General features: G+C 45.0%; 2 protein-coding genes across 2 annotated transcripts; one reads left to right on the top strand and one right to left on the bottom strand.

Annotated features, from left to right (window-relative positions):
• On the top strand, positions 1 to 8,058 carry PBK (PDZ binding kinase). The gene is made up of 7 exons (XM_033145234.1): positions 1 to 72; positions 1,419 to 1,515; positions 2,181 to 2,323; positions 4,284 to 4,453; positions 6,311 to 6,440; positions 6,612 to 6,782; positions 7,521 to 8,058. Exons 1-7 carry the CDS (start codon positions 15 to 17, stop codon positions 7,724 to 7,726), a joined length of 975 nt encoding a protein of 324 aa, XP_033001125.1. The 5' UTR covers positions 1 to 14; the 3' UTR covers positions 7,727 to 8,058.
• Positions 8,059 to 10,447: 2,389 nt separating this feature from the next.
• Positions 10,448 to 17,861, bottom strand: ESCO2 (establishment of sister chromatid cohesion N-acetyltransferase 2). The gene is made up of 9 exons (XM_033145233.1): positions 16,818 to 17,861; positions 15,404 to 15,500; positions 15,176 to 15,236; positions 14,907 to 15,030; positions 14,598 to 14,729; positions 14,024 to 14,113; positions 13,277 to 13,414; positions 12,200 to 12,381; positions 10,448 to 11,305 (listed from the first exon to the last, which is right to left on the bottom strand). Exons 1-9 carry the CDS (start codon positions 17,844 to 17,846, stop codon positions 11,173 to 11,175), a joined length of 1,986 nt encoding a protein of 661 aa, XP_033001124.1. The 5' UTR covers positions 17,847 to 17,861; the 3' UTR covers positions 10,448 to 11,172.
• Positions 17,862 to 21,045: the final 3,184 nt, after the last annotated feature.

The following is a 21,045-nucleotide window of genomic DNA, read 5'->3' as shown; positions in this document are numbered from 1 at the left end:
AATAATTCTCAGCCATGGATGCAGAAACTGCTTTCAAGACCCCTAGCAAGCCACCTGGGGGGAAGAGATCTGGTGAGGCTATGCTCTGTCAATGTGTGTTAGGGAGTGTTACAGGCAAAATTGGGTGCTCATTTTAACCATAAATGTTTCCCTCTATAATAAATAACAAGATAAGGTTAAAAAAATTAATTAAAAGATGATCCAAAAAGAGAATCAAGTCTTTTGGTCTTAAGACAGTCTTTAAAATAATCTTTAAACATCTTTATAGATAATAATAATAATAATAATAATAATAATAATAATAATAATAATTTATTTGTACCCTGCCCATCTGGCTGGGTTTCCCCAGCCACTCTGGGCGGCTTCCAACAAAGATTAAAAACACATTAAAATGTCACACATTAAAAAATTCCCTAAACAGGGCTGCCTTCAGATGCCAAGTACTGTACAGTGGTACCTTGGGTTGCGGACACGATTCGTTCCGGAGTGCCGTTCGCACCCTGAAAAGTCCGCAACCTGAGTGGCGATATCTCGCATGCGTGGAAACGCGATATTGTGCTTCTGTGCATGCGCAGACCTCGCTGAGAGCTTCAGCACATGTGCGTGCGACGAAACCCAGAAGTAAACACTTTCACATGTTAGAAATGGAGAATCTGTGGCCCAGAATCTCTGAGCACTGGCCATCTTGGCTTGGATTCATGGGATTTGGCATCCAACCACATCTTGAGGGCCACAGAGCCCCCATCCCTGCTGTAGCTAAATCTCCCTGGCAGATTTAGCAGTTGAGAGGTTTTTGTTTCGTTGCTGCTGCTATTCTCCAGAGCAGTGAGTGAATGGCCTCTAAATATTGGGACTACAGGTTCCATCATGCCTCAGCATTGGCCATAGTGGTTGGGGCAGGTGGAGGCTGAAGTGGAGTCCATCTGAGGGCACAAGTTTGGGGAAAGCTGGTTAGAAGGATTCAAATGGGGTGTTGCCATGCCCTGCTCTGTTTGAAAAACTGTTGTAACAGTGAGGGGGTTTGCCATCATTAAAAAGGGAAAGAAAGTATGAGGTGTGTTACTGTTCTGTTGTTGTCCAGAATGTTTGGATTTTGGGGCACTCCCACCACATGTGGAAGCATGTGCCTGTGGAGGTGCACCCTCTCCAGCATTTTGGTGAGGTTCCTGGGCGTATTAGCGCTAATTTTCTTGGCGTTAGATACCACCTATAGGTTAGTTTTAGGGTGAGTTCTCTTCTTTTTGTTGATGTGGATTTAAAGGGGGGTTTAGACCACATTCTGGTCCATTGGGTGGGGTTGATTTCGTATCCTATGTCATCCTCCCATTGTTTTTTGATTGTGTCCAGGGAGCTCGTGGGATTTTTGAGTAGTTGCATGTCTAATAACAAGAGCAACATCTCTGTTTTTGCAAATACAGGGCAGGGTAGCTCTTCACCCTCAATAGTTATTCCAGCCTCTCCCTTCATGCAGAAGCTTGGGTATGGAACTGGAGTCAATGTTTATCTCATGAAAAGGTAAGTTGTCTTAAAGGGCGGTGGGGCAAGATTGATATTGCCAAGTGGAGTGGATTTATGCTACTTGGGGCTGGGAAAGAATATGTATTTATTAAATACACATCTTGCCCCTTCCTCCCTAAGGAGCACCGGGCACATTGGTGTTAAAAACTCAAAATAAAACAAGTGCAATTAAAAAATAAAACAACTACTTCTAGAAGCAGATACTCTCACGGGTAGTCATTTAAAAGCTGCCAGGAATATTTGGTTTAGAAATGGCACCTAACTGCTAGATTCAGGGTAGAGAAGGCGGTGTCTCACCTGGGTCAATATGCCAATTGGGGAGAGTTGTCTTTCGCTGTGGTCCAGATGCTGGAAACGCTTATCTGCTATGCAGGCTCATTGATATGGAATCTCCTGGCTTCTGGGCTGATGTGAGGGTGTACTTAGAGGCAATATTATAGTAGAATTAATTTTGGATTTGTCAGCACACCTGATCTAGGGTTGGGGTAAGAGAAATAAATATGTGCCGTTTCCTCCTAAATGTCATAATATAGCCTCAAATTGAAACTGATTGAATCTGCTACCCCAGCCATCCTCAGAGTAGGGAGAAAACAGACGTCCCTGTGGTCCAAGAAATCTGTTTGCCCAGATTCCTCTCTCTGATTTACATAGTTTGTTTCCAGGTCTCCCAAAGGTATCTCTTGCTCTCCCTGGGCTGTGAAGAAAATCAATCTCAAATGTGACGCCAGCCGGAGAAGTACCTATCAAGAAAGGCTGAGTGAAGAAGCCAAGATCCTAAAAACCCTTCAGCACCCAAACATTGTGGGTGAGCTTTGAATGGGGGGAAATGCGGGGTCCTCATTCCGACCCATTAGCCAGGCTGATATTCCCCAGGTTCCATTTGCCTATCTGCGGACATGCAGGGGCCTGCGGCCTCATATGGGCCAGGCCTAACTGGCATGAAAGAGTTTGAATGTATTTTTAATCTCTGTTGGAAGCCGCCCAGAGTGGCTGGGGAAACCCAGCCAGATGGACGGGGTACAAATTATTATTATTATTATTATTATTATTATTATTATTATTATTATTATCCACTGTTCTGTCCCATAGGAATATAGCAGTGGGCAGGTTTGGCAGTTGTAAACCAGCTGCGGTCTGCCGGGCTATGGCATGTTGAAGAAGCCAGTGTTTAAGCACATGAGGACAGGGCTGGCCCTGTTCCTGCCTACGGGATGGAGGTGGCGCTTCTAAATTATTCAGGCATGTCAAAACAGCTTTTGTTCCCTGGCTGTAAAATGTGAATAAGGAACCTGCCTCGACTAGTGGCTGGGAATTGCAAAGCATCCTACCAACTTGCCTGTCTATTGAAGTGATCTTTGGACGCTCTTCCATGTTCTTTGCCATCTGAGTTAAAATGGGTGATGAACTGAGAGCCTTCTTGATGGTGGCGCCTCGTTTGTCTCCCTAGGGAGGCATATGTAGTTGCAAAAATTTTATCCTTATTCTCCAAGGTGTACTTTTAATACCATTATAATGGTACCTCTGGTTGCGAATGGGATCCGTTCCAGAGCCCTGTTCGCAACATGAGCAGTGCGCAACCTGAAGCCCGGCGTCTACACAAAGTGTGATTCGGTGCTTCTGCGCATGCGCGAACTACCAAACCCGGAAGTAACCCGTTTTGGTACTTCGGGGTTTGGCGTTCGTATCCTGTGATGAACGCAACCCGCAGCGATCGTATCTAGAGGTATGACTGTACAGTCGTACCTAGGTTCTCGAACGCCTTGGTACTCGTACGTTTTGGCTCCTGAATGCCGAAAACCTGGAAGTAAGTGTTCCGGTTTTCAGACGTTCTTTGGAACCCGAACGTGTGCTGGAAGCTCCCACAGCCTTGGTTTTCAAATGTTTTTCGAAGTCAAATGGACTTCCGAAATGGATTACATTTGAGAACCAAGGTACGACTATATTATAAATACTAGTGGCGCTAGAACAGGGCTCCCCCCACCCCGCTCCTCACCCCCATTTTCCCTGCCCTCGAAGCCCCCTCACAGGCCCTCAAGATGGGGAAAGAAAGTGGGCGGGGATTCCCAGAGGAGAGGTGTGGCCTCTCCGCGGCCACGCCCACCACCACCTCCCTCTTGCTCCAGGCCAGCGGATGACGTTACTCCCTCTCGCGGGGGGGGGGGGTTGCTAAGCATTGCCGTTTTCACAGGATCCGCAGGCGGGGGACGCCTCTACTCTGGCGTCTCCCCCGGACCGTTTCCTTGGCAACGGGGGATGGAAGCTGCGTATCCCCCCGGGAGCGGGAGAAAGGGCGGCAAGGCGAGAGCCGCCCGCAAGCCCCGGCGCCGCGGGCTCCTCAGTGGCTGCGAGTCCCTGGCAGTGCAATGCCGCAGTGGCTGCTCAGTCTCCTGCTCTCTCCCATGCCCAGCGCCGGCGCAGCCTCCGCAGCCGGCATGTCCCGAAGTGTCTCTGCGTTCCAAGTCCCAACGGCTGTCCGTGGGGCACATGCGCAGTAGCGCAAACCCACAGACACAGGGACTGGACGCAGAGACACTTGGACTTTATTATATAGGATGTGTTAAACTGTGCTAGAAGCTTTATCAATAAAATAGCAGTACTTGAACATGGGGGAAATTGTGTAACAAGTATAAAACCTGGCTTTCCCCCGGCTGAATGCCAACCCTGTTCATTGAAGGGTTACAGTATTCCAGGTTTGGGAATAACGGCATTAAATGGAGATAGCTTTTCTGGCCTGTAAACAAATGGTTGTGCGCTTGTCTTTGAAGGCTATCGTGGGTTTGCTGAAGCTAAAGATGGCAGCATGTGCCTTGCCATGGAATACGGGGGAGAAAAGTCTCTCAATGACCTAATTGAAGAAAGGAACACGAAAAAACTGGGGCCCTTTCCAGCTGCAACCATCCTGAAAGTTGCCTTGCACATGGCAAGGGGCCTGAAGGTAGGTCTGTGGAGGCTTTGGCATGTGATGCTGTAGTGACGGGAGAGTCACTGGTCTCGAGAACATTAGCTTGGCTAAAATGCTTCTCTGGTTCTGAAGCCAAGGGAAGAGTCTCTCTCAGAGGGAAGTGACTATCTGAGGTTGGAGTGCCAGGGATAAGAGGTCCCAAGGGGCCGCGGGAGACAGGTAAAGGTCCAGTTCACAGCGGGAGCAACAAGCTGTGAAGGGGGCAAACGGGGAATTTGGACTGGGGGAGACTGGTTCATGGTTGGAAAGCCCCTTAGAATGCAGAGTGGTGATATCATGTCTACTGCTGCAAGGCTGGTGGTCTGTTGCACAGTCAGTTAGTTTCAGCAGTAATAACATGCACAGGTGAAACTCGAAAAATTAGAATATCGTGGAAAGGTTCATTGCTTTCAATAATTCAACTTAAAAGGTGAAACTAATATATGAGATAGACTCATGACATGCAAAGCGAGCTATGTCAAGCCTTTATTTATTATAATTGTGATGATTATGGCGTACAGCTGATGAGAACCCCAAATTAACAATTTCAACTTTGGGGTTTTCATCAGCTGTATGCCATAATCATCACAATTATAACAAGCAAAGGCTTGACATACCGTATTTTTCGCTCCATAAGACACACTTTTTTCCTCCTAAAAAGTAAGGGGAAATATCTGTGCATCTTATGGGGTGAGTGGTGGTCCCTGGAGCTGAATTGCCCAGGGGCCAAAAGAGTATCATGCTTTTTATTTTACAAAGAGAAAAGAGGGTGTTGAAAGGACCCTGCTCAGCAGCTGATCAGCAAGAGATCGGGAGAGAGATAAGAGTCCCCAGCTCCCTTTCAGCCCCGCCCTCCATTGTTGAATGTGCTGCAGAGGGAGGTTGTTTGTTTCCCCAGCGACATGTGACTGGCTGATTAGATTATCTGTGGAAACTGTAGAAAAGGCTCCCTTTCCTTTAGAAGCTGCAGAAATGTGAGTTGAACCCCATAAAAACAGGGGTTTTCTTCTTTGCTTTTCCACCTTTGCAAAAGGAGCTTTGCTTTTCCCTCTTGGCAAAAAAAAAGCTGCAAAACTTTTAGCTGATCCTCAAAAAACAGGGCTTTTAGAGGAGGAAAACCAGAAAAAAAACTTTTTCTTGTTTCCTCCTCTAAAAACGAGGTGCGGCTTATGGTCCGGTGCGTCCTATGGAGCGAAAAATACAGTATCTGGCTTTGCATGTCATGAGTCTATCTCGTATATTAAACTCCAGTAGCTAATGAAAACAATTGCTTACATAAATGGACTTTTCCACAATACAAAGGGTGGCATGGAACCAGGACAGGAATTTCAGGAGGGCAGTTGAGTAGGGATGACTCAACAGAAGGAGAGGAATTCGGCAGAGGTGTCCTGAAGAAGTCCGTGGGGGGTTTATAGTTAGCTAGGTGAGCTATCTGGCTTGCCACCTTACGTTGGCCACATGCCTTTCTAACATTTCTGTGTCTTGGCAATGCTGGCACCATCGCAAGCAGCTTTAAGTCATTGAAATCAATTGCTGACGCTATTCGTGTCCTTTGAAGGTGCCACATTGCAGGATTTTAAAAACTGGGGTGCCTACCCGCATCTACATTGCTTAAAGATGAGGCCTTTCCAAGATGTGTGGTCCAAGGATCCTGAGTGAATCAGGGCAGGATACCTAAAAGCAGGGGGCCTTGAATCTCTCTACTCCTCGCCTTAACAGTGCCTGGCACTTGAGGGGAAAACTCAAGAGGCATTTCCTGAAGAGAGACGTGCATTGAAGCCCACACCTGTCTTGAAATTACCTTTCAGTTCTGATTCCCTTTGGCACTCATCCTAACCTCTTGACTTTCAGTATCTACACAACGACAAGAACTTGCTTCACGGTGACATCAAATCTTCCAATGTCGTCATTAAAGGTGACTTTGAGTCAATAAAGATCTGTGACGTGGGCGTTTCACTGCCTCTGGATGAGAATATGATGGGTACGTGTGGCATCCTTTAATGTCCTCTTTCCTGCATCTCCCCTTCTGCTTCCTGCCCCCGGATCGCTGCGTCTGCCTCTGTTCTGCTTTACTCTTGGCAACTGGGAGGTGTGCCTCGGGTCATGAGGATGGCTCTTGACATCTTGATTTGGATTATCTGTTTCCATGCAGTGAGTGACCCAGAAGCTCGTTATATTGGCACAGAGCCCTGGAAGCCCAAGGAAGCTCTCGAGGGAGATGGCATCATCACCGACAAGACCGACATCTTTGCATTTGGGCTTACACTCTGGGAAATGATGACTCTCTCGATACCTCATCTTAACCTGGAGGAAGAAGATGAAGGTGTGTTTGTGCTTCCTTTTGGTCCAGCCAAGTGCAGACTTGCTCATGAAGCTGGCTTTCTGTTGGACCAAGCTATCTATGGTCCTGGGCAGGGGTCAGCAAACTTACCGCGCCTCAGGACGGTGTCTCTAGTGCTGATTGCGCGAAGGGTGGTGGAGCGCGCGCCCATACATGTGCACACACGCTATTTCCGGTGCGCTTCTGGGTCAGAGGAGCACTGGAAATAGCTTATGTGCACGGGCCTCCTCCGACCCGGATGTGCACTGGAAATAACGCTTGCGCATGCACACAAGCTATTTCCAGTGCTCCTCCGACCCAGAAGTGGGCAGCCGCACCGTGCCGGTAAGAGTGGGCGGAGGGGGGGCACCGCGGGCCGGATAAATGAGTCCCTCGGGCCATATCCAGCCTGCGGGCCTTAGTTTGGAGACCTCTGGTCTTGGGGAACAGGCTCTGGCCTAGGGACTTTTGAGCATTATTTTACAGCACAAAACCTGGAAGATTTAATACAACTTTTACTCAGTTGTACTTATTTAACATTTCCAAGTGCTAAGAGAAATACTTTTGTGTGTGTAAAACAGCCCACTTGAGTTTTAAAAAGATCAAGTGATTTAATGTTGTGCCTTTCTTAGAGCATGCTCCTTCTATCCCCTTTCCCTCCTCCTTTGATACCAGCCTAACAACCGTGAGGGCCTTTATTTCATCTGGCCTTGCTCTGGCCTGTTTGCCATGTCTCTCTAGAGTCTTCTTTTGATGAAGATGACTTTGACGAAGACGCTTATTACGCTGCCCTTGGGACTCGGCCACCACTCAACATGGAAGAGTTGGATCCTTCCTATCAGAAGGTCATTGAGCTGTTTTCTCTCTGCACGATGGAGGAGCCGGGAAAGCGCCCTGCAGCTGCACATATCGTGGATGCTTTGGAGGCGGAAGGATCCATACAATAAGTGCCCTCTTCTACAACCCTGCACTACTATGGCAGCTTCTTTTTCTTTTAGAACTTTCTTTTATTGCTGACGGTAAATATTCCATATTCCACAAAGTTGTGTCTTAAGTAACACACACACACACCCCGCCCCTAGCTGATAAGCTGATGCTTAGCCTTGTAATTAGTTTTTCAGTATTGTAAATATAAAGTAACTTGGTCAGGTCTTTCAATTCCCTTCCCCGCTCCTCCTCTTCTTTGCATTGTTCATTTTGATCTTGACTTGTACTTTTCTCTTATGAGTAGATATCAGAACATTTGTGGCTGTTGAATTAAAACCTTTCAAACTTGTCAGTTTGGCACAAAAACTGGTTTATTTTCTTGTTTAGAAAATGCCTCTTTCTTCTGGCTGTTTGGCAGTGAGGTGATGTTCCTTGGTTATCTTAGCTTTGGTTGCACCACCCATACACCTGCATTCTCATTCTGTGTGGCTGCTGGTTTTAAACTGGGTTCTCTTGTCTAATGTAAAGTCAGGTCCCTCTGCATTCAGCTACTTGTTGGGCTAAGGATCAAGACAGTCTGGGTTTCATTCCCAGATGAGTCCAAACCTCCAAGGAGCTTGTGAGGCAGGAAGGTGAAATCCAGCACCTTTGTTAGTATACTCCCAGTTCTTCTTACAACATGCTTGGGGGTCAAAACTAGACAAGACAGCTGAGATGATGGAGTTGAGGCTTAGATTTGTAAATTACTGAGGAGAAATTGGGACAAATACTGGGGTGTTCATAGTCCAGATCATTCATGTAGGATCACTCTGCAATGGCAAACAAAATGGCATGGCAACTGTAAAGGTACCCCTGACTGTTAGGTCCAGTCACGGACGACTCTGGGGTTGTGTGCTCATCTCGCTCTATAGGCCGAGGGAGCCAGTGTTTGTCCGCAGACAGCTTCCAGGTCCTGTAGCCAGCAGAACTAAGCTGCTTCTGGCAAACCAGAGCAGCGCACAGAAATGCTGTTTACCTTCCCGCCGGAGTGGTATCTATTTATCTACTTGCACTTTGACGTGCACAAAGTTTAGCTGTTTATATGCTAGTGCTATAAGGCTCTGAGCCAAGATGGGGAAACTACGTAGTGCTTGGCACAAAATAGTGGACATAAAAGCTGTGTGGGTTATAGAAGACTATCCCATCTCATGCACAAGACATCTGAAAGGATTCCATGTGGGGATTAGGACCATGATGCTGAAGAGGGTTTCGTTTCAGAGATTCTGCTCTGATAAACCCAAAGTGCCTCAGGCAGCCTCCTTCATTTGAATCTGACACAGACCCCTACAAGAGATGATGTTCCCACTTAAAAAAAACAACTTTCCTAAAATGCATCATAAGCTGTTCAGTCTAACAGGCGTATTTGTGATGTTAGTGTTCTATAACCTCAATGGCCAGTGTGGTGTAGTGGTTAAGAGCGGTAGACTCGTAATCTGGGGAACCAGGTTCGCATCCCCGCTCCTCCACATGCAGCTGCTGGGTGACCTTGGGCTAGTCACGCTTCTCTGAAGTCTCGGCCCCACTCACCTCACAGAGTTTGTTGTGGGGGAGGAAGGGAAAGAAGAATGTGAGCCGCTTTGAGACTCCTTCAGGTAGTGATAAAGCAGGTTATCAAATCCAAACTCTTCTTAAAGGACTCAGTTGGTCTCTAAGGTGCTACTAGAAAGAATTTTCGATTTTGTTTCTTCTTAAAGGAGTAAAACAAGTAAGAGTTGCATTGGTGCACCAACTTCCTGAAAATTAATGAAAGCAATCCCCTGCCACTCCAGCTTGATAGTTTTATTTAAACCCTTCTGGCAAAAGTCCCATTTCCAGCAAATAGGTTGTATGTGTAGCAGAAAATTAGCTCAAGGCTATAGTGAAAGGGATAACCAGGAAGTTATCTCTTAGATGGTAAATATAAATTACATAACAAAGCAAGGCCCCATTTCCAGTGAGAGCAACTCCCCTTTCCATTTCAAGAGGCTTGATAGAATGTGTTTGCCCATTGCGAATCTTTTCCTTCTGTCATTTAATTACAAGTAACTCTATTGTCTCCTCCCAACAGATGCCACTAGTAGAGCAGAGGTGGGCCTACTCCAAGTTTGTAGGATCTAATTTGTTTCCTGCCCCAGGACCCTGAAATTATCAACTAGAGCAGAGTGCGAGGTCATGGCTGAAGCAGGCAGACACAGAATCATAGAACTGTACACTTGGAAATTCTAGTTAGATTGTGGTCCAACCCCTGCAGCAGGAAGCACAGATACAATGAAGAATTATGGATGATGTCACTGAGCACAAGCTCAGTCCAGTAATTCATGATCAATAGCAGAATCAACCCTACACCTTTTCACACAAGAATCTACACCTGGTTCCCTATCTCTCTGACCCCATAATCAGCATGGCCGGGGGGGGGGGGGAAGCTCTTCAGTTTTACATTTCTGGAGCACGTAGAATAGAAAAGCATCTGGGCATATACAATAGTGTAGTAAGTTAGCTATCAATGATTTTCATTACAAGTGAAAGGATATAGGTGATATTTGTTTTAACCCCGTTTAAACTTGTGCGGACTGCTACAAGTTCTCTTTATGGGCCAGACTTTTTGGCATCCCTATCATATTCCTAAAAGACTTCACCCACAAAGACATACTCTTCCATTGTCTCCCAGGTGGAAGCCAACAAACCCCACCAGACACAGCAATATTGACATGAACACAAAGAGATGAAATTACACCAATATTTTTATTTGAACAGACTTGTTTGAACAAAGTTTAGTGCAATAATTGCAGCATTTCGCAGGCACAGGCTCAGGACTCAAAATCCAATGCTTTAGGGTTACAGAAGTAGCCTCAAGTGCTGTGCAGCCACCAACAGGTGCAAAAAGAATATTTAACTGGTCCATAGCAGCATTAGAACATCTCAGACTCTTCCTACCTCCATTCTGTAAGGAAGATTTTACTCTTTGTCAAGAGTGACTTTCTTTAGCTTAAAGCAAGAATGGAGAAACAGTCACCTAGATGTTGCAGAACTACACCTCCAGTCATCTGACCATTAGGTCCAATATCTGAAGGACCACTGGCCCCTGACTTCAAACTCTCACCGCAGATCCAGCTGGCTAAACAAAGAAGCCCATCTTCTATTATACTAATAGGTTTGACAGAAGGAGTTCAAAGTTTTGGAACACTGGAGGCAGAGCAGACAAATAGCTCAAGCAGATGTCAGCTGTAGATAGACTAAATTGGCCTTCTCTTCATACCATCTAAAACTTACAATCAACTTAGAAAGTTTCAACTTTCAGAACAAAACTTTTGAAAGCAACACAAACATGGTTTGTTGCCACTCCTAATTTATATTGCAATGTTAAAATGCAGAATATAACACAAGGAAAATGACAAAATAGCTTGTTGAATCATCGTAGAAGGGGAGCTCATGCTGTAGGAAGACACCCTCAACTAATGAAATTATAAACAAGGAAGTTGGGTGTTCGGCAATACCTGGCTGCAAATAGCTTGCCATCTGGTGTGGGATCAGAAAAAGCAATTTCGTTGGTGTTTAAGAAAGAGCCAAATAAGAACGTACGTCTGGAAAAGAAAAGAAAAGTTATCAATGTAACGCAAGGATCCAGTCCTGCTTTCATGCTCATTTCCATTTACAGTGGTACCCCGCAAGACGAATGCCTCGCACAACGAAAAACTCGCAAGACGAAAGGGTTTTGCGATTTTTTGGTTGACCCGCAAGACGAATTTCTCTATGGTCGTGCTTCGCAAGATGAAGCATTCGTCTTGCGCGGTACCACTGTAAGAAGAACCCTCCCGCTTGCGCTGGCCCTCCCTGCTTGCCGCTCACTAACGATCACCCTCCCCGCGCTCCCCGATCGCACACCCGACACCCGGCTTCCTCCTGCTCGCCTTCCCCGCGCTCCCCATCGCCCTCCCCACGCCTGGCTTCCCGTCCCCACTCCCTCACTATATTTAAGGATCTGGTGACTTCTGTTTCAGTGTATCTGAAGAAGTGTGCATGCACACGAAAGCTCATACCAAGAACAAACTCAGTTGGTCTCTAAGGTGCTACTGGAAAGAATTTTCTATTTTGTATGGTAATGTATTCTCACAAGCCTTGGTTCATGAAGAATGTTTTATTCATGGGGTGGTTGCAAGGATGTGATCTGCATCAGAAAGTGGGCCTTGGGGTGGGGTGAGGAGGAAGGAAGATTGTTTCGTTTCTGTTATACAGAGCCCCAAACTATTGCTGACTAAAGCATATGCACCAGGCTTGGGAGTCAGAGAGGGGGTTGAGTCCAAGGTTTTCTCAACATCCTGCTGTATGTGGTTCATACACCAGGTCTTTAAGCAGGAACCAGCTCCTAAGTATTACTTGCTGGTAAACCTCCTTTAAAGCAAGCTGAAAACTGGCTGTAATCTCAGAAGGTCATATCTGAGCTGTATACATTTATTTCAGATATTACATTTCCTTACCTCATCACATCCACTAGACGACTGGCAATGCCTCTTCTCCGCATCAGGCTGAACACCCAGATTCTGCTGATCCCACAGAACACCTTCTCTGGCTTTGTTGAGCAGCACCAGGCACGCTGATGCTCCAGACTGTCACTAGGAGACCCTGACATTGTTGTAGGCTCTGAAAGCACTTGGTAAGCCTAGGAGCAACAGGATGCGCTTATAACAAGGCAGTGGAGTGGGGGAAACAGCAGCAAGCCTCTAACAAAGCACGCCTTATGCAAGGCTTCAAGGGGATGCACCACGATGCCCAAAGCAGGTGGGGTGTCTGCACCAAATGCCAGAAGTGCCTCAATTATTGTAGGTAGAGAGTTACCTACAAATGTTATCCATAAGACATTTGTTAGCCTTTAAGAAGCTATTTTTACAGCAACAGATCAGAATAAGGGACCAGCAGCAGAGATTGTGCATATTCATTTTTCTTGCAATTGGTCTCTCCTCCCCATTTACTTTATCTAGGAAAGAGTGATTTAATGCTCTGGAAGAGGTATATTGTGCAGCTCTGTTAAGCACATGACACTTCTTTCTCCGTAAAGGGAACAACCCAACAGAAGCCACTAGCTAAGGAAAGGATAAGCCCGCTGAGTCTCATCTAGCAAGGACCTACCTGTAGAACTACAAGCAGAAAGAGGAGTTGCCAGGCACAGTGGAGACTTGCAGCCAGAGCTCCACTCCACATTTATCAAACTTGACGAGGAGCTTTTACTTCCCATTTATAGCAATATGTTTCCCTTCACATCTAAGAATGAACAGCAGACCTTCCCAATCAATTTTAAATGGTTTCCATACTGTCAAGAGTTTGCTCCAAGTGACAAAATCTTGCTTTCAGTGCAGTAAGCGTTACCAGCAGACCTGGTTCTCAGGACTAAAGTGGTTTGCTTTATTCAAGTAGCAAGACACATGGCTGAAAGAGGTCCAGTCAACTGCATTGCTCCTTCTCTTTGCCAAGTCACAAACGCCTCTAAGCATGAACTCCTGCAGCAAGGGTCTGCCCTGAACCAGATTATCACTCTTTCCACTTGGCAAGTTACTCACCTGTCTGACCGGCTCAGCAATTAAGCAGCCAACAATCTTCTTTTCAGTGGATACAAACAGGTATGTTTGGGTTGGACAGCGCAACACAACTTGTTTAAATCCAAGCTCATTATCTACAAGTTCCCGTACAGCTTCAGCCTGTGCAAGGAAAATGCCATATACAAAGCTCAGCAACTAAATCAGACAAACTCAATCCAGGTCACAACAAACATTTTTTTCTAAATACATTGGCACTGTGCCTTCCAGCAGTTATCCGCAGAAACAACTGAAGAACTCTTAAATCCTAAAATCGGAGGCAACAGGTGTATTATTATTTTTTGTAACAATACAAGAAGTATGGCTGGAAAAAACACCTAAGTTTGCTCCAAACAAGATATTTTTTTAAAGAATTCAAATTTAAAACTAAAAAGGAAAAGAGCCAGAAAAAGTGCAGTGTAAATACTGTAGAACTGGTGAGGAAGGTGGAGACTTTCCCTTATTAAAAAAACCAAGAACACATATACACTTTAAAATGAGTTCATTTTACTTGGAGGTAGGGCAAGTATTTTATACCAGTTGTGGAGAATCTCCAACCTGCAGGCCTACCAAGCTGTTTGGGGTGAACCACACCCACCTTTGTGAGAAGGGTCAAGCCACAACTAAAGGAAAAAAGAATCAGGAGTGTATGCTCCAGATTCTTCCTTTGCACAAAGTAGCAGACCACTCCCATTTGGAGGAGCAAGACTGGAAGGAAAGTCAGCACTGCACCTTTTTGATGGCATATTTTGGATCATCCTGAAGAATCAGGACAATTTTTCCATCCCAGAATTCTGCAGCGACATGTTCATTCTTCCAGCTCTATCAAAAGAAGAAAAAGACAGCAGTGGGGGGAAAAGTGTAGATGCCCAAGAGTTTAATTCGTGCGAGTTGTAAACCACTATGTATATTAAAGTTGTGATTAAAACAAGCCTGCATGTTCCTTTACGGTAGTCTTCCCCAACCTCTGGCCCTCCAGAAGTTGGACTCCAACTCCCATCAGTCCTAGCCAGCAAGGCCGATATACAGGAACAATGGGAGTTGTACTCCAAAACATCTGGAGGGCACCAGGAAGAGTCTCAGCTATGCGAAAGTCACTCAAGTGAAGTACTTCCATAATTTTTATATGGCAACACACACAAAATGCTGGAGTGTGTGCTGGATTGTTGAGCTCCCTCTCAGATAAAGTGCTCAGTTTCCTAAGAATTCCCTGTTTCATTTAGCAAGGTATGCTCTAGGGAATTCTGTTGTCCAAAACAAAATCAATTCACAAAGGATACCATGGTGCATTTAGTTTGTGTCTTACCACATAATTTATTCCTTCAAGGAACCGCTGATGATACTGGGCATGCTGTGTTTCATCTTCTAGGCTTGCAGCTGAGTAGACCATACCACATGATTTACAGACCGTGGCACCAAAATGTTTCTGGCCAGCATCCTGTCAGGGGAAAGAGGGCATTACCATGTTGCAATGCCCAAACCAGCCTGAGGCACCAGAAAAAACCCGTACAATGTTTTAGGAGTGCATATAAAGCTGATTAGCAGCAAAGATGGGCTTTTCTATTCTAAAAAAGAAGCTCCAAGTCAATGACAATATATTCAGAAATATACTTACAATGATCATCTGATCTTTGCTCAGTCCCTTTGTCTTCTTGCTGGTTCTCAGAATGGCAGGGACCTTCCGTCCTACTGGACTTAATGCCACAGCTGAAGACTGCTCATCTGAGAGACTGTGTGGCCTGAAATTTATTTAAGGAATTTATATCTTGTAGTAATGTAGTAAATATTCACAGGGGGAAACAGGTTCATAAAGAAAAGTATCAAAACTGAAGAACTCTTTTCACCTGCATATCACTTCTGAATATCAGAACAAGGTTGCCATACCTTTTTTTGTTGCTGGAAGGTGTATTGAAAAATGGATGGGTGTCACTTGCTGAAGATGGCTCTGGGGAAAGGAGGAGAAAAAAATTGTGATTTCTATCCTCCATTGGCGATTTGTCCCAGGTCCCAATGATGAGTATTGTGATGAACAGGATAGGGTGGCCTACCAAGCTTTCTATGGCCACATAACAGATGCATCTGAAATTATAATCGATTCTCAATTTTACTTACTTATATCCTTGATTATCGTACTAGAAAGCTTGCTGGAAGAGGCAGTCTTGTGCTTGTCCACATTTTTTGGTGATTCCTGCAAGATTTCTTTAGGGTCCTAATGAACAAGACAAGCATTTTTTCAACAAGGCAAATTTTCAAGGTGCCTCAATAATAGGTTTTGCTACATGGTTACCCCTTTGGAAGTTTCCATTTAAGGTCTCTGGAAAGCCTACTTCAGAGAGGCTACCCAGATATCAAATTTTATGAATTTTTGGCCTTGGCCTTTAAGTATTTTTTCTGAAGTAGTTTTAATTTATGGCTTTATTTGATCTTACTGATTTTAACACCTGTTTTAATACAGTAGTACCCCGTGTTACGCACGCGATCCGTTCTGGATCGCGCTACATAACAGGGGCGTGCTTAACACGAACATGCCCCCCCAAAACGCGGAAGTTTGCGCATTTTTGCGCACCCGCGTGCACTCCGGGGAGGACTTCTGGGTCGCGGAGATCCATAAGTCGAACGTGCGCAACACGGAGCGTACGCAACTCGAGGTATGACTGTATTAAGTGTTCATTATACTGTGTTATATTGAAATTTTCTTTGCTTGCTTGTGAGATTTAAAAAAGAATTAAAGGATGGCATATAACTTGCTGATGTACAGTGCATTCAACACCATTCAGGACCATAATTCCTGAAGGATCACCTCTCCCCATATGAACAGATCCAAACCCTGCAATCATCATTTGTGGGCCTTCTTTTTATGCCTCTTCCACGAGAGGTCCGGAGGGCGAGAACACAATAAAGGAAATTTTCTGCTCCCAGTTTGTGGAATGCTCCACACAGGGAGGCTCACTTGGAGCCCTCATTACATATCTTAGACTCGTTATAGTGGTAGACTCGTTATCTGGGGAACCGGGTTCGCGTCTCCACTCCTCCACATGCAGCTGCTGGGTGACCTTGGGCTAGTCACACTTCTCTGAAGTCTCTCAGCCCCACTCACCTCACAGAGTGTTTGTTGTGGGGGAGGAAGGGAAAGGAGAATGTGAGCCGCTTTGAGACTCCTTCAGGTAGTGAAAAGCGGGATATCAAATCCAAACTCTTCTTCTTCATCATCTTTAGGCGCCAAGTGAAAATATTTCTCTTCAACCAGGCATCTGGCTGATTACCATTCTATGGCTTTCTAAAATGTGTTTGTGGGAGGGGGGTTATTGGTTTGCTATTTGCATTATTATGCATTATGTATTTTGTGTTCTCATTTTGTATTTTTATGTTTGAATCACTCTTTGGGTGAAGGGCAGTATACAAATTAAATAAATATTCAATGGACAAAACATTGTCTACACACGGTGAAGTTCCAAAAATGTGTATCCACAACAGAAATTCCATAAATGCAAACTTTTGGTTACCAGTTTTCATAGCTTCTACATACCTGAGTTCCAGCATCAGTTTCCTTTTCTACCAGAGTCTCTGAGCAACCAGAATGAGACGTTTGGAGGAGGCTGGTATCTTGCAACAGGTTCACTTCACACAGAGTCTCCTGGTTTGTATTGCAAATCAATTTCACACCATCTTCTACACGATCGTGTTTTGTCTCTTCTGGGCTTCCTTTCCTGCCTGCTCCAGTTGCTTCTCTTTCAGTGGACAAGTGGAGCTTGGAATGAGTCAGGTGTCTGTCCTGTCTCTCTTTCACTGTGGGCTTGCTAAATGAGCAGGGGGCCGGTGGAGATGAAAGTATCTTCTTAGAGCCAGACTGCCATTTCTTCCCAGTGGCAAAGAATGCTGCCCCCGTCTGGAGTTTCGGCACAGGTTTGAATTTCATGCTTAATACTTTAAAAGGAGTCTCCACTTTATTTTCAATAGCACAGTTAGCATCCTTGTTCCCCTCCACCGGCTTGGGAAGCACCACCTCCACCTTGGCTTTTTTGATGTTTCTTGGCAAAGCCTTGGCCTTCCTAGAAGCAGCAGGGCGCTTGGATGTTTTTGAAGTTCTGCTCTTGGTTGTCATCACTTTCAGCTGTGTTGTCTCAGTCTTGTTGGCAATAGGTAGGTTTCCGACATCATTTATTGGATTCAGAGGATGGCTTTCGTTTGCTAGTTTCCTCTCCAGTAGGTTTAGATATTGCTTCCCTTTGTTGTAAAAGGAGCTGGTGGGTACAATGGAACAGTATGCAGTGCCACACTCAGGAGACGTTCTCTGTGGAAACTCCCTTTGTATCCCCTTTGGCACACTGGCTGTTTGTAATGGAGACGTATCAAGCTTCTGTGATATTATTGATGCTTGGGACATGTTTTGATTTTCTTTTTCTTCATCTTGGAATCTCAACATTTGAGATACAGTACTGCGTCCTGCAGGATCTGTTATAGGCAGATCCTCAACAAATTCCATCATCAGTTTTTTTGCTGGATTCCTGTGCACTAGTAACAAGCTGAAAAATGTAAAGTTAATGTTTATTTTCATTATGCATAAAAATAACACAGTAAAACACCAACCATAGCCAGTGACGACTCCATATCCAAAGTATCATACACAGGCCATATAAAAGAAAAGTTAGTGCACTGAGTTTAAATTGCTTCCTCCAGATACAACTAGTGAACCATGAAGGTTCTCCCAGTGTGGTGGATACTGTCCTTCAGGAAATTCTGGGAAAAGAAAATCACAGTAAGAATTTCCATTACATTCCCCAGAGGTTCCTGAGGGACAGTCATTACATCGTTGACGGTTTGGGCACTGGGCTGGGTGTCGGGGTCTGGCTGGTGTGAGGAAGTGTAATCCATTACAACAACGTTACGGAAAAATCTAGGTGCGAGGCTGCTCAGCCACCCAGCTCGTCAGGCAGAGCCCGCAGGTCCCTGCGGAACAAAGAAGGAGTCCAGCCACCAACCGGAGCAAATAGCTGTAGACCATGTTTATTGCACAACAGGTTCAAGGAGGAATTTTTGAACCCTGAGAACAGGGTGACAATAACTTTTAAAACTTCCCACCACATCCCAGGTTAGTTCACTCAGCATCATTGATACATCATCTTTACATCACTGACATGTCACAAAAGGGGAGGGGTAGACAGGGGTTACGCTAGTTTAACCTTGGCAAACATGTCCAGACAAGTCCTTGGTTCAAGATTAGCATAAGCAGACATGTCAGGGCAAGACCCAGGTATAAGATTAGCATAGGCAAACACCTCTGAAGTCCCACCACCCAAAGCACAATAGAACCTCCTTTGCATTTCTGGACTCCTTGCGAGTCTGGTGAAGGGATTAGGCTTTCCTTGGCCAACAATTAGCTCAGCAATTGTTGGGCACTTCCTGAAGTCCCTTTTTCAAGGGCAAAATAGCATTGGAATGGAGGAGACTGGCACAGGAGTTGATTTTATATGATTTTTAAAGCTAGGTAACTTCCCTGAGCTGTCAAACCAAAAGGATACATTTACGCAACATTAAAGATGTGCACTCCCTGTAATTTCCGTAACAATATAAAGTTAATATTTCACTCTTTACTTAAAGGGGGGGGATAAAACTTTTTGCACATCACATCATTCTTACTTTAGCAGAACCTATGCAATCTTTTAAAAGAGCTAGATTAGCCAGTTGAAGATACAGTACTGAAATTTGGTGCATTGAAATTGAAAAATTTCCACGTGTGATGGATGTGTAAGATGACAAATACATATTGGAAGATGATTTTTTTTTTTAAAATCAAGTTATAAAGATTTACGGGTAAGGATATGGGTTCCTACTCCTTCCTCTGTTCTTCCTATTAAATTATGTTAAGCAATCAGTGAATTCAGAAGAAACATAATTAGTTTCCTGTATTACCACAGGAAATTCATTATGCAAAATATTGGAGATCACAAACTGGATCTAAATGAAATAACACAACAGTAATAATAATAATAATAATAATTTATTATTTATACCCCGCCCATCTGGCCGGGTCTCCCCAGCCACTCTGGGCGGCCTTACAATGTCTCTTACAATACATCTTACTCCAATTTGGAAAACGTTAAACCAAATCTCTTAATCATTAATTCTGAAATTGAAGAATGAAGGTACCTAAGAGGAAGAGAGCAGGATATTGTACATTCCAGTCGTTTTGTAGCATCCCAAAACCAACAGTAATACATGTATAAAAATAAATCCCCCTGATTTTTCAAGTCACAACAGTAGCTGAAGCTCTCGGATAACTTGCAACGACAATCTCACCTGTCATTACTGCGTTTTCGCTTCCTCGGAGTTACAAGCGCCATATCCTCAGCAAAGTACCTACAAGTCAGAGGCAGGTGCGTTAGTCAGTTATGCGTTGACAGGTGTGCTCTATCTGCCTGCAGAGCCGGAATTAGAATGAGAACTCATGTTTGCATCCCTTGCCTATCCACTGATATTCCTGATCCTACCCACCCCCCTGCCAGTTTGGTGGCCTTTGCCCAGGAGGGGCGCAAGGCACGCGGTTTCTCTGCTGGGCAAGTGCAAAGTTATTCTTTCGCACCCTGTTAATCTCTCAAAACGAAGGGGGAAGGGGGCAGGAGATCAGGGGAGGCTTGGGAATCACTGGCGGGCGGAGGGCAGTTGCCCAGGTGGGGTGCAAAGGGTGCAGTTTCTCTGCTGGGCAAGGCACGGAGGGGTGAAATGACTTCAATCCCCTCTGCCAACTGGAGAGGCTGCGGAGCTGGCATGGAGTCAGGCAGCTGAGCGTGAGAGTGTGAACGAAAGCGTGTCCCCGACAAGCAGGGAAGCCTTATGTTCTTTTAAGTTGAGGCTGCTTTATTTGAGGTCCCTTCATTGCAGGGGGTTGGCCTAGATGCCCCTCAGAGGTCCTTTCCAAATCTGTGATCATCCCACAGTCGTATTCTCAAACTCTGCTTCCAACTCCACCCTTGAGGTTTCTCTCCTCCTCTGGACTTCTCAAGACAGCAAAACAGTTGATGTATAGATGTAATTAGAGATAATAAAGCATGTAATTTAAAAAATAATATTTTTTTAAAAAGTGTCCCCGGATTCATTGAAAAAAATCTGGTAACCATAGGTTAGAGGGCAGGCTCCTTCAACCATAGCAAATGACAAATACATACTGGAAGATGATAAAAGAATAAATCAAATTATAAAGAGAGGCTTCTGGGTCAGGCCAAATGGGGGTCCATCCAGTTAACCACATGCCCCACAGGGAAACCCACAAGCAAGCTTAGAGAAAAAGCACTTTCCAGCAACTGCTATTCAGAAGCATTGCTGCCTCTGATGGAAGAACCACCAATCTTAAACCAATAGGAATTAAGGAGTAAGGAGAAAATGAATGTTTCAAAGCCTTTTACCAAGAGTCCCATGGGCCGGCCATTCTTTCTGTACATGTACTTAGGTAAAATAAAGATCTGTTCATGTACCCTCCCTGTCTTTGCAGTTCATTGCCTCTCTGTTGCCAAGATAGTTTAGGGTTTGAAACCAGACCCAACAGGAAGGGGCCCCAGGGGTCATCTAGTCCAGCCCCCAGTCCCCCCCCGTGAATGTCTAATCCTCTTTTAAAGCGATTTTTGTATAGATTATACACACACGGGGGGAGTTGGTTCTGCTTCTCCGTATAGAGAGATGGGCTTCTAGTTATTTCTCTCCCTGATGTCGTTCCCTTTGGCTGCTCCTACGAAGCTCACCCGCCATCTTCCTCTTCCGAA

Source organism: Lacerta agilis, chromosome 3 (assembly GCF_009819535.1).
Source record: "Lacerta agilis isolate rLacAgi1 chromosome 3, rLacAgi1.pri, whole genome shotgun sequence".
NCBI classification, from domain to species: Eukaryota; Metazoa; Chordata; class Lepidosauria; order Squamata; family Lacertidae; genus Lacerta; species Lacerta agilis.
Note: the sequence above shows the minus strand (reverse complement) of the source record. Positions and strands in the feature narration are given on the sequence as shown.

What these genes read in the sequence shown, in the direction of transcription:
- PBK (XM_033145234.1), top strand. Translation starts at nt 15, where the DNA reads ATGGATGCAGAAACTGCTTTCAAGACCCCTAGCAAGCCACCTGGGGGG. An exon ending in ACCTGGGGGGAAGAGATCTG is followed by an intron (nt 73 to 1,418) that starts GTGAGGCTATGC and finishes TTGCAAATACAG; the next exon opens with GGCAGGGTAGCTCTTCACCC. An exon ending in ACATGGCAAGGGGCCTGAAG is followed by an intron (nt 4,454 to 6,310) that starts GTAGGTCTGTGG and finishes CTTGACTTTCAG; the next exon opens with TATCTACACAACGACAAGAA.
- ESCO2 (XM_033145233.1), bottom strand. Translation starts at nt 17,846, where the DNA reads ATGAAAATAAACATTAACTTTACATTTTTCAGCTTGTTACTAGTGCAC. An exon ending in CCTTCCAGCAACAAAAAAAG is followed by an intron (nt 15,031 to 15,175) that starts GTATGGCAACCT and finishes AATAAATTTCAG; the next exon opens with GCCACACAGTCTCTCAGATG. An exon ending in CAAAATATGCCATCAAAAAG is followed by an intron (nt 13,415 to 14,023) that starts GTGCAGTGCTGA and finishes TTCCTTGCACAG; the next exon opens with GCTGAAGCTGTACGGGAACT.